The sequence below is a fragment of the Solanum pennellii genome, chromosome 3, assembly GCF_001406875.1.
Source record: "Solanum pennellii chromosome 3, SPENNV200".
NCBI classification, from domain to species: Eukaryota; Viridiplantae; Streptophyta; class Magnoliopsida; order Solanales; family Solanaceae; genus Solanum; species Solanum pennellii.
This window is the reverse complement of record NC_028639.1, coordinates 75,029,101-75,044,825: the sequence shown is the minus strand read 5'-3', so window position 1 is coordinate 75,044,825 and position 15,725 is coordinate 75,029,101. Positions and strand designations below refer to the sequence as shown.

General features: G+C 32.1%; 2 protein-coding genes across 5 annotated transcripts in view; one reads left to right on the top strand and one right to left on the bottom strand.

Annotated features, from left to right (window-relative positions):
• The window catches only part of LOC107014787 (pumilio homolog 23), an 8,076-nt gene extending 3,551 nt beyond the window's left edge, over positions 1–4,525 (bottom strand). For 2 of the 4 annotated variants that reach the window (XM_015214872.2, XM_015214871.2), the window contains exons 1-5: positions 4,400–4,525; positions 2,534–2,804; positions 2,062–2,425; positions 1,367–1,660; positions 977–1,144 (exon numbers count right to left, since the gene is read on the bottom strand). In XM_015214872.2, the coding sequence (XP_015070358.1) occupies positions 977–1,144; positions 1,367–1,660; positions 2,062–2,425; positions 2,534–2,793 (1,086 nt within the window). In that variant the 5' untranslated portion in view covers positions 2,794–2,804; positions 4,400–4,525. Of the gene's footprint in view, positions 1–976; positions 1,145–1,366; positions 1,661–2,061; positions 2,426–2,533; positions 2,813–4,399 lie in introns of all 4 variants that reach the window. The other 2 variants (XM_015214873.2, XM_027915628.1) reach the window with 2 other exon arrangements.
• A 6,468-nt stretch (positions 4,526–10,993) lies between these two features.
• LOC107014455 (pectinesterase/pectinesterase inhibitor U1) lies at positions 10,994–14,162 on the top strand. The gene is made up of 3 exons (XM_015214371.1): positions 10,994–11,464; positions 11,583–12,263; positions 13,307–14,162. The coding sequence occupies exons 1-3, from the start codon at positions 11,086–11,088 to the stop codon at positions 13,996–13,998; spliced, it is 1,752 nt and encodes a 583-aa protein (XP_015069857.1). The 5' UTR covers positions 10,994–11,085; the 3' UTR covers positions 13,999–14,162.
• The last annotated feature ends 1,563 nt before the right edge of the window (positions 14,163–15,725 follow it).

Genomic DNA, 15,725 nt, shown 5'->3' with positions numbered 1-15,725 from the left:
GGGGGGGGGGGGTGTTGAACGTTTCTGCAATTTACAGGTCAAGAAAATCACTGAGAAGAAGCATGGGGAAAACTGTTGTTCATGCATCTAAAGTAGATGCTGAAGATAGTCCTTTTCCTGAACAGGAGAAGTGGTACTTTTTTCCCGAAACAGATAACAGATCTTATATAAATAGTAAGACTATACAAAGACTGTATAATCATCCATAATTGCAGGCCTGTAAAGAGACCAGATTTACAGCACCTCTATCATCTACAAAGTCTAAAACATAAAAAATTGAATCATGATCTTCTATACATGTTCCTTTACACCAAAACTACAAAAACTACCAACAACTTCAACTTTATCATCTGGATATGACTTGATTTATCTTTGAAGAACCTTTCTTACGAGCTGTGTACTATAGTACTATGACAAAGCAAAAGCCAATTGCTCCATTCAAATTAGACTGAAGTCTGAACTATAACTATCTTCATAATACCATTAACAGAAATGGAATAGACAAGACACGGCGCAACATCAGCTTTTTGAGAACATGACCTCAGAGGAGATTATAGAGGACAAGGATTATGGTAGTAGACAAGTAAGTAGTTGAGTACTGTCTTGCTCATCCTTACTTACTAGCACTCGTTGCGTAATTCTTGTAGCTTTGGTTTCTTCTATTTATGTTACTGTTTATTGTTCCTTCTGCTTCGTTTATTCTATTTTCTTGAACCACGGGTCTATTGAAAACCGTCTCTCTACCTGCATTCTCCCAAGGTAGGGTAAGGTCTACTAGGTACACATTGCCCTCCCCAGACCCCACTTGTGGGATTACACTGGGTATATTGTTGTTGGAAATACAACCATTTGCAGCATACAGATAGATTCCATAACTAAGGAACTCTAAAGTCTAAACTAATTAAATAAATATTAAAATACTGCTGGAAAAGCATATACAGAGAGAAAATATAAATAGGCATCGATGATATTTCACCTCCATTAAATGACTGTATGCAGTTTCTTCCACTAGCCTTAAAATGTTCCGTATGGGTATTCCTTCTAACAAGTTTCCAGCATTGGCACTTCCAGCACTGCTTCCAAGAAGAACTCGAATTAAATGCAACAACTCTTGTTCATTTCCGGCCAATGATTTCAAAACAGTCTGTAAATAAGAGAACAAAATATTCATTGCTCGTTGATATGTAATTCGACAGTTGTGATTTAAACTAGTAACCTTAAACAAGATATGAATCATTACTTCATACAAACATGTATTAGTAGTGCTTACATAGTCATCGACTTATCGTTATCATCTTTTGCACATTTACATACTGCAAGCAAAGTGATTGACATAAGAATGGAAGCTGGGATAAAAGTTATATACCTGCAGAACTAAACTGCTGTATTGATTCATTTGAAGTTTCGAAATGTCTTCGCTGGCAGTATTTAACATCTCTGATACGAATTTTTTAAGCAAACTAGGAAATATTTGCACAGGTTGCAGTGAGACGTTTTTTCCATGAGGTGCCTTGAGATTCAAGCGTTCGGCCAAGCCAACTGATGACTTTGTGGAATGGAACTCTTCTAAAGGCACACCTTTGAAAAGACAGAGAAGACTCCGAAGCACATGAGATCCATGACAGTTGCACATTATATCTACAGGATTGACAACAATTGCCTGACATGGAAATACAAAGGAACCAATGAACAATCAAGTTAAGAACCTGGATCATGTAATGTTCAAGAAATTATACTACACATTTTATTCTGATCCCCTGTGACATTCGCCACGTTAAATCTTGTAGCAAATTTGTAGAAGGGCTCTCACATAGAACCAGAAGAGCTAAAAGGGATTATGCAAGCAACTAAGAGCCTGTTAGGATGGCATAAGTCATAAGTTATGGTTTTTGACTTATTTTTAATTTTACGCAAACACTATAAAAGTGCTTAAAAGCTATTTTTGGCTTAAAAGCACCACAAATAAGCTGATCCAAACAGGCACTAACATGTTGTAATTCAAACTATGCAATATGGCAATATTGCACAATTATAAACAATGAAGTTAACAATATTTCATACCTTACAGATTTTTTTCAAAGCATGTTCAATCAGAGAATGATTCTCATTATCCTGAAGGTGAAAAGATAAAGATTTTAAAGCTGTTTCAACTACATGAGAACCAGATCTGTCAGCTGCAATATGAGAGAAATTCTTTGCACAGCTCTGAAGGAAACTACAAAGGTGATCCAAAGAACAGCCTTCAAGTAGGGTTTGCAAAGTATGGCTTATTATATAATCAGTTGCAAGTTCAGCTTCTTTCCCCCTGGTTTCTTCCAAGGCATTTCCACAAATGACAGATCGCTCCTCTGGGTCAATTTCAGTACCTTCTATGGCATTAGCAATCTCTGCAAAGTATTTTGCAGTCTCAGGATCAATCTGCTTTCTACACGAAGAATCATGAAAAAGTATGAATGTTTCACATTGATATATGCCAAATACTTTATCTACAAAAATTGGAAATGATGAACCAAGTATATGAAGCAATTTGAACCTGAGAAATGATGTCTGTGGGACAGGGGTTGTCTTTTTGTCCTTGTGAGGTCTATCATTGTCATCGGCATTCCCTCCGGACACACTTTCAACAGTATGGTCAGTGTTAACTCCAGCATGCTTTTTCGAAGTCTTTCGGCCCATTGTTCTTTTCCTTACCCCCTGATTATTTGTTTGGTTCTCCCAAGCAGTTGGTTGCTCCGTCAAATCACAGCCTCTATGCTTTCTTGAAACTAAAGCATGCAGACCTACAGAAACCATGGGTTTTTACACTGCAATGCTTGCCCATAGTAAACTAAGATTCAATAGCATGCTCAAGCAAATGCTTATGAGTACTTTTTAACCAAAGAGAAAAGAGTAGCCTTACACTGTCAAAGAAATATATTTAGTGTTTCCAGAAAACACCTCAGCGGGAAAAAATATACTTCTTTTATAATATGTTTTTCATTTCAATACTAAAGAAAACTATAATCTTCTGAAAACTACAGTCTATATCATCCAATGATAGAGATAATGTAAATTTCCTACTTGAAGGGAATAGGGATACAATGCCTTATGCTTGTCGTTCCAGTGCACATATGTCATATTTTGAGTATAGGCATGCTATTAGAAATAAATTTGGAGAAAAAAGACGGCGTGGTTTATCTCCTCAAGAATATTCCTTGGGATACTACTATGGAGAAAATGGCACAAGGAAGAAGTTTGTGCAAATTCATAGTAGATATCCACTACCTAGAAGTAAGCTTTTCACCCTATTCCTCTTTCCATTGGACCAGGTCAAGGCTATTGTAAGCAGTTCTGATCTCAAGCACCAATCACGGTTTTCGAGTAGCTCTTATCCACCGGAGCTGCCCCCACCCGGCAGGCGGCCACGGGTCATAACGCACTCTTCATACAACAATGGGTTTTTAAGTAGATCTCATTGGTGCTAATTTTATTAGTCCAACTTCGGTGGAATAATTGACAATCCCATATTTTGATATGAATATGCCATATGAATGTAATGGAGTATGGCTGGTGAAGTCTGCAAGAGATCTTATCACCACAAGGGACTACAAGGAAGTCATGTGGAGCGAAGTCTAACCTTTGAAAGGATGCTATCTATGGTTGGGCTATCCTTAGCTGAATAATACAAATGGATATGAAATGTATTAGATTGCTTCACAAATTATACCCCTCTAAACCAATTTATGTGATGCACTTTCACAAAATTTAAGAAAGAAAGGAATTTTGGGAACAAATCACCCCTCTAACCCATCTATACAAATCTTTGCACCTTTTTCAGAAAATCAAATACAAGGATGCAATTCTGGCTACTAGAATAGATATAATACAGTTGGATCAAAGTAGAGTAACATAAAGTTCCAAAGAGTACAGACATCAGAAACATAACTAGAGACAAGATAATGTTACAACGACATCCTCATTGCGCATAGAGAGAGCTTAAGCTAAGAAACCCTAGATTATTCAATGAAGCAAGTGACAGATATTCATATGAAAAAACAACTACTCTCTCTGTGCTAGCTTATATGACATAGTTCAGATTTCTAGAGTCACACCACTTCATTTTTCTGACCGTGCATTAGGACATACAGCCGTTTTTGAAAAATAATTAACAAAATCACAAACTGTATAAAAAGTAGTACAAGTCACTGGACTTAACACAAAACCAAAAACTAGTGCCCCAGCAAAGCCAAATAAAACGGAATTAACTTCAATAAGATATTTGTAACCTCAATTCATGAGTATTACAGTAAAGATAGCAGAAAACTCATTTAGCAAAACCTTACGCATATGAAGCACAAGGTACGTCAGAAAGACACTTTCAGATAAGTCAATAAAACTGTAAAGTTTATCAAATTCTTACAGGAACAGCAATGAGGGCAGCAAGACGAAGGAGGAAGTGATGATTTTTCTGCAATGACCAAACGTCGTTCGTAAAGGGGTGATTTGTCGAAGGACCAATAACATAAATTAGGCGATCAAATCCTTCGTCTTCCCCTCCTTTATTATAACTGGGCCCATAATTTTTGTCTATCAAAAGTGGATAAGCCCATCATCAGCTACTAAGGTCATTCTGGCAGGCCCATTAAATACAGCCCACCCAATAGAACCAACTTTTGATTGTAAGTCACCCTTCACATCTTTACACAAATAGCCTATCGGATGGTTTACTTTTCATAAAATTATATATATTAATTACATTATACCTTCATTGACAATTTTGAATTTAAGTGATCAGGTGAACTACTAGTTAGGTTAATTTTTCATTTTTCCTTTTGTACATATTCCAATATTTATTACTCTTCATCTTATTTCCTAACTTTGCTTGATTCGTGTGATTCATACCTTGTTTGTCAAATTTTTAAAATTTAAAAAGTCTCTTTAAATAAAAAAAATTTAAAAGAGGAGCAATTAGTGTTTGATCGAAAAATTTTAAGCAGCAATTGGAATTTGACAATTTTTAGCCATTTGAAAAAACAATTTTACTACATTTCAAAAACATTTATTTTCTCTCAAAAAAAAACTCTTTTTTAATTAAGTACTATTAAAAAGAAACACTTCTGAGCGAAATAACCTAATAGTACAATTTTTTATTCCTACAAATTAACTGTTTTAAATTATGTGAAAAGAATAGATGATTTAGAGTCTTTAAGTTGGAGATTTTTAACCACCGACACAATGGGAAGTTTCTTCATTATCCACCGACACTTCACATTGTTTTTCATTTAAGCACGTTATTACTATGATGATGGATGTTTTATACTCAATTATATTATTTATTCATTTAGTTTTTCGCACACTTTCTAATAATTAATAAATAAAATAATAAATTTATCGTAGGCCTTTTTCCGTTTAATATAAACAGACATCGAATTTTAGAAAAAGATTTAATCTTTGTTTAATTATTATTTTCTCATGGAAAAATAAACTAAATTATATAGTACTTAATAATAAAAGTAAAATAGGAAATCATTTATTGAATTTTTAAATTAAATAAATCTTTTTTATTATTCAAAATCAGTGAAGATAGAAGGTATTTTTAATAATTATTATGTCAAAGTATGCGCATGTTAGTTTTTGCATAATTCACGCAAATTAAGGGGGAATTAGGTGGAATTTTAATTTTTTATAAAAAAAAAATTAGTTTATTTTTTTCTTAGAATTATAATTTTTTTATTTAAAAAAATAATGTTGTGGTCAAATTACAATTGGTCACGTGTCAAAAATAGTTTTATAAAATTGTTACTAAAAAATAATAGCATGAATAAGTCTTTTCTCAAACGATAATAATATAAATAAGCCAAAATTTTAACGAATGACATAAATAAATATTTTTTGAAAATTTAATGGCTTTGAACCTTTTCTCGTAATATAATTAAAAGGTTGAAAAGACATTCCTTTTAACATCATAATTTATACCTACCTACATATATTTCTAAAATCTAGCTGTGCCTTGACGTTATGATTTAGTACTGCATTATAATTCAATGTCCGTTTCTATTAGTCAAATAATTTGTCTGATTAAACAAGACATTGTCTTATTTCATTGATTAAAAACAGATGTTTACCTTTCTTTTATTTGGTATTTCCTTTGATTAAATTTTGACAAGTCTCATGAATTTGGTGTTATAATTTTCTTTGTTGTTTCAATCAATCAAATAAAGTCTCCTTTAAAAATTTAAAACACCAATACATTTATGATTGGTGTAGCATAATCCTATTTATATTTGGTACAAAAAAAAATTACTTGTACTCTTGTGATATGAGTCATATCTTTACACCTTTTCAATAAATTCATTACATATTTCCACATGTATATATATCAGTAGAAAATACGATAATAATATATAGTTACTAATTAATACTCCCTCCGTTCGGAAATATTTGTCCTATTACGCTTATCGAAAGTTAATTTGATTAATTTTCAAAGGTAAATTAGATCACATTAATTCAATGGTTAAAAAAAAATTGTATATTCTAAAACTATATGAAAAGTACTATAAATTGCAATTTGCATATTGATATAATGAAAAAATGCATCTTGAAATCTTAGTCAAAATTTTTATAATTTGACTCTAAAAATAGAAATCATGACAAACAATACCGGACGAACGGAGATGTACATATTCTTATTTTATTTTATAACTTTACCATGAGAAATTAGTTGTTTGAATACATCTACATTTCCTTAAAATTCTGATTTCTGAGTAATTTGATAAGTTAGATATTCAAATTTCAATTATTATTATTAATTCAGTACCCCAAACACAAGATTAAACTATTTTACTGGATATATCTAACTCGATTATTTCTTTGAAAGGATTACGTGGGTGTAAACAAACATTCATTTTTCGTCAGTGAATTTCTAAAATTAGATATTTGAATTTCCAAGAGAAGAAGATATTCAAATTTCGAAAATAGAAACGTTCATTGCCCTTACACTGATTATTCCTTACTCTGAAGAGGAAAAAAAAAACAGGTGAAGCAAATATATTAAGTTTAAATTAAAGGAGAATCGAGACTAATAGCGTGAGGCTATACAGGAAATGTCATCCATGTGTGTCAACTCTTTTTGTAAAAAAAATTTGGTTCTTTCTATCGTCAACAACAAGTTGTGGTGCTGTACATGACCTACCCCATTTATGAACCTCTAAACTATACTACAAATTAATCTCCCTAAATGGTGCTATAAAGCATCCATCATTAAGACGCATCGAATAAGGTAAAAGTAGAAAATAGTTTCTTTGGCCAAGTTTTTATAAAGCCAAAAGTCCTTTTTAATTAGAGCGATGCAAAATTTGTGCTTTTAAGTTGTAGCATAATTATTTTTTTCGTAAGCTTTTTTCAAAAGTAGTTTTATTGTGCATAATCACTTTGATTGAGCATAAATTATTGTTTCAATAATGAAAAAAAGTATTTTTTAAAAAAGATAGGTCAAACACAAATTAGTTCTCTTAAAATACTTTTTAAATAAGAAATATTTTATACATTCTAATTTTTTGTGTCTTGCTGTATTCTTAATCTCGATTCAATAATAATGTTTTATTTCTATAGTTAATAAGTTTTTGATATCAATATTAATCCTGTATGACAAGTTTAAGATTACAAAATTTTAAAAATTAAATACATCTTCAAATTATAGAACTAAAAAAAAAGTATTATTATATATATGTGTATAATCAAACTACTTAAGATATTCAAATTAAAAATCAAAAACTAGAAAATTTAATTCGATTAAATAAACTATAAATATAGTGGAGCTTGATGTCCACATACTTATGTTATAACGTTGAATTCAGAGAGAAAATAATGTACTCAGGTAAATATGCATGTCTATAGGGTTGGATGGACCGGGACTTACTCCGATCGTTCTACTTTACTTTATTTAATAAAAAATATTAGCAAAAAGTTTCTTTATTACATTATTTTTAAAAAGTTATCATTGGGTAATATTTCAAGAAATTAAAAAAATAAGTACTTAAGGACGAAGATAGATTTGAACAACTAAAAGAGACGAAATATTCTTTTGTTAGAAAATTAAACGGAAAACAACGTGTTGAACAATGAATACAAACCAACCTAAATCACAAGTTGGCAGTTGCCATGTGAATTAATGGCAAAAGAGAAAACTGTATAAAACAATACAATTTATTACACCACAAATTAAGACACACCTACTGGTAGGGGGCGGAGCCGTATAATATCGAGAGCGGTTATCCTTAATTTTTATAAGATTTTTTTTTTATATTTATATATAATTAAAATTATTTATATATGTAATTTGATGAAAAATATTATTACTTCGATCATTTATCAATAGTCATTATATATCTATAATAACTATCTTATAATATCGAGAGGGGTTATTCTTAATTTTTATAAGATTTTTTTATATATTTATGTATAATTAAAATTATTAATATATGTAATTTGATGAAAAAAATTATTACTTCGATCATCTATCAATAGTTATTATATATCTATAATAACTATCTTAATTTCCCTGCCCCCACCTAGTTGATAAAATTGCTTCGACGACCTTTCCTCTATATTTTTCTTCAATTACTTTAACCAATAGTCGATATAAATGTGTTGTCACATACTACTTGTTACATCAATCTCACTTTTTGTAAATAAATATATATGGTCTTTTACTTTTGATATGTTATACACAATTTATTATAATATCAATACAAATATAAGTCTTGAAATTTAAATTTAAGTAATTTCATCATCACTCAATACTTATATATTTTGTTTATGAAAAAAAAACTATAATTTTTTTTTAGAAGTTTCTAAAATGATGATAAAACTAATAAGTACCTATAAAGTGGACGTATATTTTTTATGAAAAAGAATCAAACTAGACCATGAGTGTTGAGAGTGTGTAAAGTATCATTTATGAAACTTTTTTTTTCTGATTTTCACTAATAAAATTATGTCCCTAAAACTATACATGTTTTTTCTAATAAATTTATTTATTAGAATGATTTTTTTTGAAATATTTGTCAATTAAACATATAATATTAAATATTCTAGGTAAAAATATTCTCCTCACTACCAAACACACCTCAAAAGAGTACAATGCTCATGTGATTATACTGTCCCTTTTTTGGGTTTTCACCATTTTTGAATAAAGATATGTGATGTTAACAGAGTATAATACACATTTATTTTTAAAAAAACACCACTACATTAGTTACAATTTAGTTGTTCAATTTTAATTTAGATAAAAAATTTAAGAAAATAAATAAAAATTTTAAATTTTACAATTTCATTTAAAATATGAAATATATTAAAATATATTACAAATATATCAGGTATAAAGTTTGAGAAAAAAAAATAGGATATATTTTGAAGGAAGAGAATGTTGATTTCGTATAAAATAATGTTCAAGAGAATAAAGAATATGCTGGGTAGCTGTCATGGCTGATAGCTCCTAATAAAGCTCAAGTACTGGCGGCTTCTCTGTAATTCACTCTAAAAGCGGTGGCAATTGGTATTAGTATTCATTATTTTATTTAAATTACTATAAAAAATTTTGTCATTTAAAATCGATGCTTTTGTTCAGTCCCATTCATAGGTCAATTGGATCCTTTTACTGTTGATACTTTATCAATTGTAAAGAACCCGTGCAAATATCTAACAACAGATGGGTCCCTATTCTCTATAAAATATGCATTACAAAAGCATTTTGTCTGTCTTATTGTTTAGATTTTTTCTAGGAATACATCGTCTTGATTGGCGGCTTTTCACTCTTTAGGCATCTCATCAATTCAAATAAGAAGCAGTGTACTGTATGTTGCTGCTAAAATATTTTTTATATTTAAAAATTGAATACTTAATTGTTTTTTTATTTTAAAGGAATTAATGTAATAAAAAAGTATAATATGAATTGAGATTAAAGAATAAATAAGATAAATTTTTATAAAGTTAGTAGAGAAACACAACAGATAAAATGAATGAAAGAAGGTATTTTTTTTTTCTACAAAAGCATATATTGCTGAGAAATATTCAATTCTTTTAGGTGTAAGTCTTACTTAGCTTTTTGATATATGTCTTTTGGTTATCAACCTCATCCAATGAACAATTTTAGATCTTTATTTTATATCCTACTCTTTTTTGTGGATTCCCAATTTTTGAAGGAGTGGCCGCCCGTCTCCACTTATAGCTAATTGAGAGAGCTTTACTTAAGATATCTCTAGCAGTGTAATTTTTGGTCAAGGAGGTTCTGCTCCTACAAGGTTCCAAAGTCCACCCTTACATATATCGATTTCATAGATAGATTAAAAGGGTAATAATACCACAAAGAAGTAAACAATTGGATTCTTGGTAATTTAGCCTACACACTAAACTACTCCATAATTAGCAATTCATTAAAACACTTAATTAGGCCAAAACAAGAAGCTAGTTAACGAACATCTGCCAGGAAGTGTCATTCTAAAAAAGCAAATTAATTACTAGGAAAATAGACTAGGCATTAACATTAACATCTAGTTCAATTTATCTATTTTACGATGTCCAATATCCTGGCCCAGGCTAAAGTTTTACGTTTTTCTTTTTGTTGCTTCACCCACTTGTTATTCTGTTAACAAAATTCAATATACAGCTAATCATGTCACTTTTCAAATATTAATGATGGAGTGATAATAATTGATTAAAGTTTAGATAAAGGCACGACTCAGCACAACAAGAATTCTTTTCAAAAGTAATAAAACAAAGAAAAGTATCGATACCTTCCCCACCATTCACGTGGCATCTATTATTACATGCAAATGCACATTATAACCAAAACAATAAATCAAATTTATTCCTAGTAAATGCCATACTGTCCTTTTTAAAAATTTCGAATATCATATTTCAAAAAATTAGCGTATATATATTTTTTCGACAACTTGATAATATATATATATATAAAAAAAAAAACATAAAATTTAAAGTATAAAGAAAAATAGAATGTTGAAATTAGGACCAATGTCACGGATATAAAACCCCCACCCAATCCGATCCAATTTCTCCACAACTCTCCCTTAAATTTCTTCATCCAAAATGACACGTGTCAAAGATTTTTTTGGCAAAGAAATTGATTTTTCTAAAAGGAAGAAAAAAATCTACTTGGCCATTGTTGCCTCAGTCCTGCTGGTTGCTGCAGTAATCGGAGTAGTCGCCGGAGTAAAATCTCATTCGAAAAACTCCGACGATCATGCAGACATAATGGCCATTTCGTCTTCAGCCCATGCTATTGTAAAATCTGCGTGTAGCAACACTCTACACCCCGAACTGTGTTACTCTGCGATTGTCAATGTTACTGATTTCTCAAAAAAAGTAACAAGCCAAAAAGATGTGATTGAATTGTCCTTGAATATCACTGTCAAAGCCGTTCGACGCAACTACTATGCAGTCAAGGAACTCATCAAAACTAGAAAAGGTATATTATACATGTCTTGACTCGTTAAACTTAATACTCCGTTATAAAAATGTTAGAAGTTCTCTTCTTCTTTTATTTGAATTATAGTTGGGTTATCTCACTATATTATTTTTAATAGGTTTAACCCCACGAGAAAAGGTTGCGCTGCATGACTGCCTGGAGACGATGGACGAGACACTCGACGAGCTCCACACTGCTGTAGAAGATCTGGAGCTATATCCCAACAAGAAATCATTGAAAGAACACGCGGAAGACCTGAAAACTCTAATAAGTTCCGCAATTACAAACCAGGAAACTTGCCTCGACGGTTTCTCTCACGATGAGGCCGATAAAAAGGTGCGCAAGGTTTTGTTGAAAGGCCAAAAGCACGTGGAAAAAATGTGCAGCAATGCTTTAGCTATGATCTGTAACATGACCGATACCGACATTGCAAATGAGATGAAATTATCGGGCCCCGCCAATAACAGGAAGTTAGTAGAGGATAACGGCGAGTGGCCGGAGTGGTTGTCCGCCGGCGACAGGAGGTTATTGCAGTCGTCGACGGTGACGCCCGATGTGGTTGTGGCGGCCGACGGAAGCGGAGATTACAAAACGGTGTCGGAGGCGGTAGCAAAAGCGCCAGAGAAGAGTAGCAAGAGGTATGTGATTAGGATAAAAGCAGGTGTTTACAGGGAAAACGTGGATGTGCCAAAGAAGAAGACGAATATTATGTTTATGGGAGATGGCAAAAGCAATACAATAATCACAGCAAGTAGGAATGTGCAAGATGGTAGCACTACCTTCCACTCTGCTACAGTTGGTAAGTTATTATTATTATCTTTATCAAACAATAGCCTTAATTAGCTAACTACTTATACAAGGTAGAGTTAATTTTAATTTGGTAAGCGAGTAATATAATTTTGTATCACATGTTAAATGTATACTAATTTTTTACTTTAATACTTTATAGCTAAAGGCAGGAACAAGTAAAGTGAAGCAAATAAACATGCGCTTCATTCGCGTGCTAGATGTGTGAAGCTACTATCTAGGACCATCATCAGTCCATATATAGTACTTCACTCTAATGTTTGTCAAAGTGAGTAGCATTTAGGTTGATTTATCATCACTGTTAAATAAAAGAAAATCACTAATTTACCTTTAAAAGGAGAAATAATAATTAAATTAGACTTGACCAAAGAGTTCAAGTACTAAATTAGTTCAGTAATAGACTATTCTTGTTTGGTAGTAGTTGAGAAGAATTTAGGAGCTTTTGTTACTACAAATAGTCGTATAAGTAGAGCAAAGTTTATCTCATTATTGTACTACAAAAAGAGAGAAATAATTTCACTTATAACCAAAAACAATGTACATACTCTTGTTTTTTTTAATCCTGAGATTATTATCAATCAACCAAACAGTCTATGTTATTGGTGTAGGCTGGCTTATACTCAATATGACTATGTATAACGAATCCCACGTCTGTACAGGTTGGATAAAAGGCATATCTTATGGACAGAAGGATATAGATTTGTCAGCCACTTTTTGCTAGTAGTGTATCTATCAGCTTGTGATATAGAATCTGCTTTCCAGCTGGGGTAGCGCTCCCTTTCCCTTGAATAATTCATAAATGACTTCTTTCTTGTATAAATATTTTTTTACTACATATAAGGTCCTTCTTCTTGGCAGCGGCCTATAATAATCGTGTCCTTTGATAAGGACAGGTCACGGGTATATTCTTAGCTGACAATAATAGAGACACCCTCCACTTTAGTTGCTGAGATATTTATTCGAAAATTTAAAATGTAACATGACAATTATTGATGAGTTGTCCAAAATAGAAATGACATAACTAATTTGATGCAGCCGCGGTGGGGGAAAAGTTCTTGGCCCGGGACATAACCTTCCAAAACACAGCAGGAGCCTCGAAGCATCAAGCCGTGGCACTTCGCGTGGGCTCTGATTTGTCCGCATTTTATAGATGTGACATGTTGGCTTATCAGGACACCCTCTACGTCCACTCCAACCGTCAATTCTTTGTACAATGTTTAGTCGCTGGTACCGTTGATTTTATATTCGGGAATGGTGCTGCTGTTTTTCAAGACTGTGATATTCACGCCAGGCGTCCTGGTTCGGGCCAGAAGAACATGGTTACTGCTCAAGGAAGAACTGACCCGAACCAGAACACTGGTATTGTTATCCAGAAATGTAGAATTGGTGCAACGTCTGATTTGAGACCGGTGCAGAAGAGTTTCCCTACATATCTAGGAAGGCCGTGGAAAGAGTATTCGAGGACTGTGATCATGCAATCGTCGATTACTGATGTGATCCAGCCTGCTGGATGGCATGAATGGAATGGGAATTTTGCATTGAATACTCTGTTTTATGGGGAGTATGCAAATACAGGGGCAGGAGCAGCGACGTCAGGAAGAGTTAAATGGAAAGGGCACAAGGTAATTACAAGTTCAACTGAGGCCCAAGCTTATACTCCTGGCAGGTTCATTGCTGGAGGTAGTTGGTTGAGCTCCACAGGCTTCCCTTTTTCTCTTGGTCTTTAAAACTAAAAATAAATACGAGGGAGTTTCAATTACTACTTTTTATTTGGAGACCTAAGTGTGCAGGGCATTGGCATTTAAATAACAAGATTCTTTCACGAATTTCCCTGTTTTGTCAACTTCCATTCGTGCTGAAGAATTTTAAGTAATGTACATGTTAATATTAACTACTGTGTGCAATATTTATCTCATGCGAAAACCAAAAGAATATAAAAAATTCTATATGCTTATACTTGGCTTATATCCGATGACTTGTTGTTGTCGGTTTATTCATTATTCTTCCCTTAACCTCAAGTAATAATAAACAATATCTTAAGAAATTAGTATGTATTAATCATAAGCTACGAGTAAAATAAGAGATCCTTTTTATAATCCGTTGTCAACTAAAATTAGTGATGAACTGACATAGAAAATGTCCATCTATATTAAGTACTACTTCTTTGTTAGGTAGTATACCAGGTCCAAAGTTGTTTATACCAATTACCATCCCGTTATGAGATTGAAATGAAAAAGAAATCATTCTTTTAACAATAGATAAGTTGAAATATTCTGACACAGCTGACAAGCGGTGCCATTGGGCATTGGCTATCTATGTTGTGGGCTTGGGCCTGGAGCTGTTGCTCTTTGACTTTTCTTATTAGTAGGAACTCGGCAACATCTTCCACTGCAAACCCATATTGGGTTGAAGTAATCAAGTCCATATGTGAGAGAGGGTATCTTTACCCAATGGCCAATATAATTCTCCATATTGGTTTAGTTAAATACACTAAACTATGTATACTTTGGAAGTCTCTATACTAACTTACCAATCTTAACTATCAAGGTTTGTTGGTTACCTGGATACTCATAAGATATTTTTTGGTTTGAATCACGCTAATAAAAAACCCGCACAGAAAATACCTTTTTAAAAAAAATATATATGCAACATGAATCTAAATTAGTTTAGGCCAAACAAATTAAAATAGATACAAAACAGCTAATGGAGAAAAAAAAATGAAAACTTAAAAAAAGACGAGGGACATGAGTAGAGAAAGATTGTTATGAGGCGCAATTAGCGGAGGATGGAGGCAACAGGAATATAATGTACTTTTGTCAAATGGGATCCACACTTTTGAACGGTTTCCATGTGATGTGGATACACTCAAAATGATATTAATTACTCTATTTATTCATCATTTGCGCCCGCGGCATGCGCCCGCGGCCCTTTTCTTCCATTTGAACTTGCGGCCCGCGTATTGCCATGATTCCAGGCTCCAGATGCATATTACATCTACAGTTTAATAGGGATATATATATATAACTTTTAAATTAACTGAAATTTGTGTTTCTGTCCTTTATCAAGAAAGTATGTTAAATTTAAGCTATACTATTAACAATATAAGTTTATTACTACACTTGAGCAATTTTGTAAAGAAATAGTTAATTATTATTGTAAATTACGGTTAAAAATACTTTTAAACTACGTGAAATGAACAAAAATGTTATTCATTTGTAATTTAGTCCAAAAATGTTCTTGATGTCAATACTTTATTTCAAAATGCCCTTATTGTTATTTAATGGGTCAAAAATGCCCATTTTCAAAATAAATATACTTATTTTATTTTAACACATTTTTTTTCTGATAGTGTTTTAAAAAATAAGTAAATATTTATCCTACTTTAATTCAGAATAAAATAAAATAAAAATATTTCTTATTTTATCATAATCATTTTTATCTTTATATGAATGAA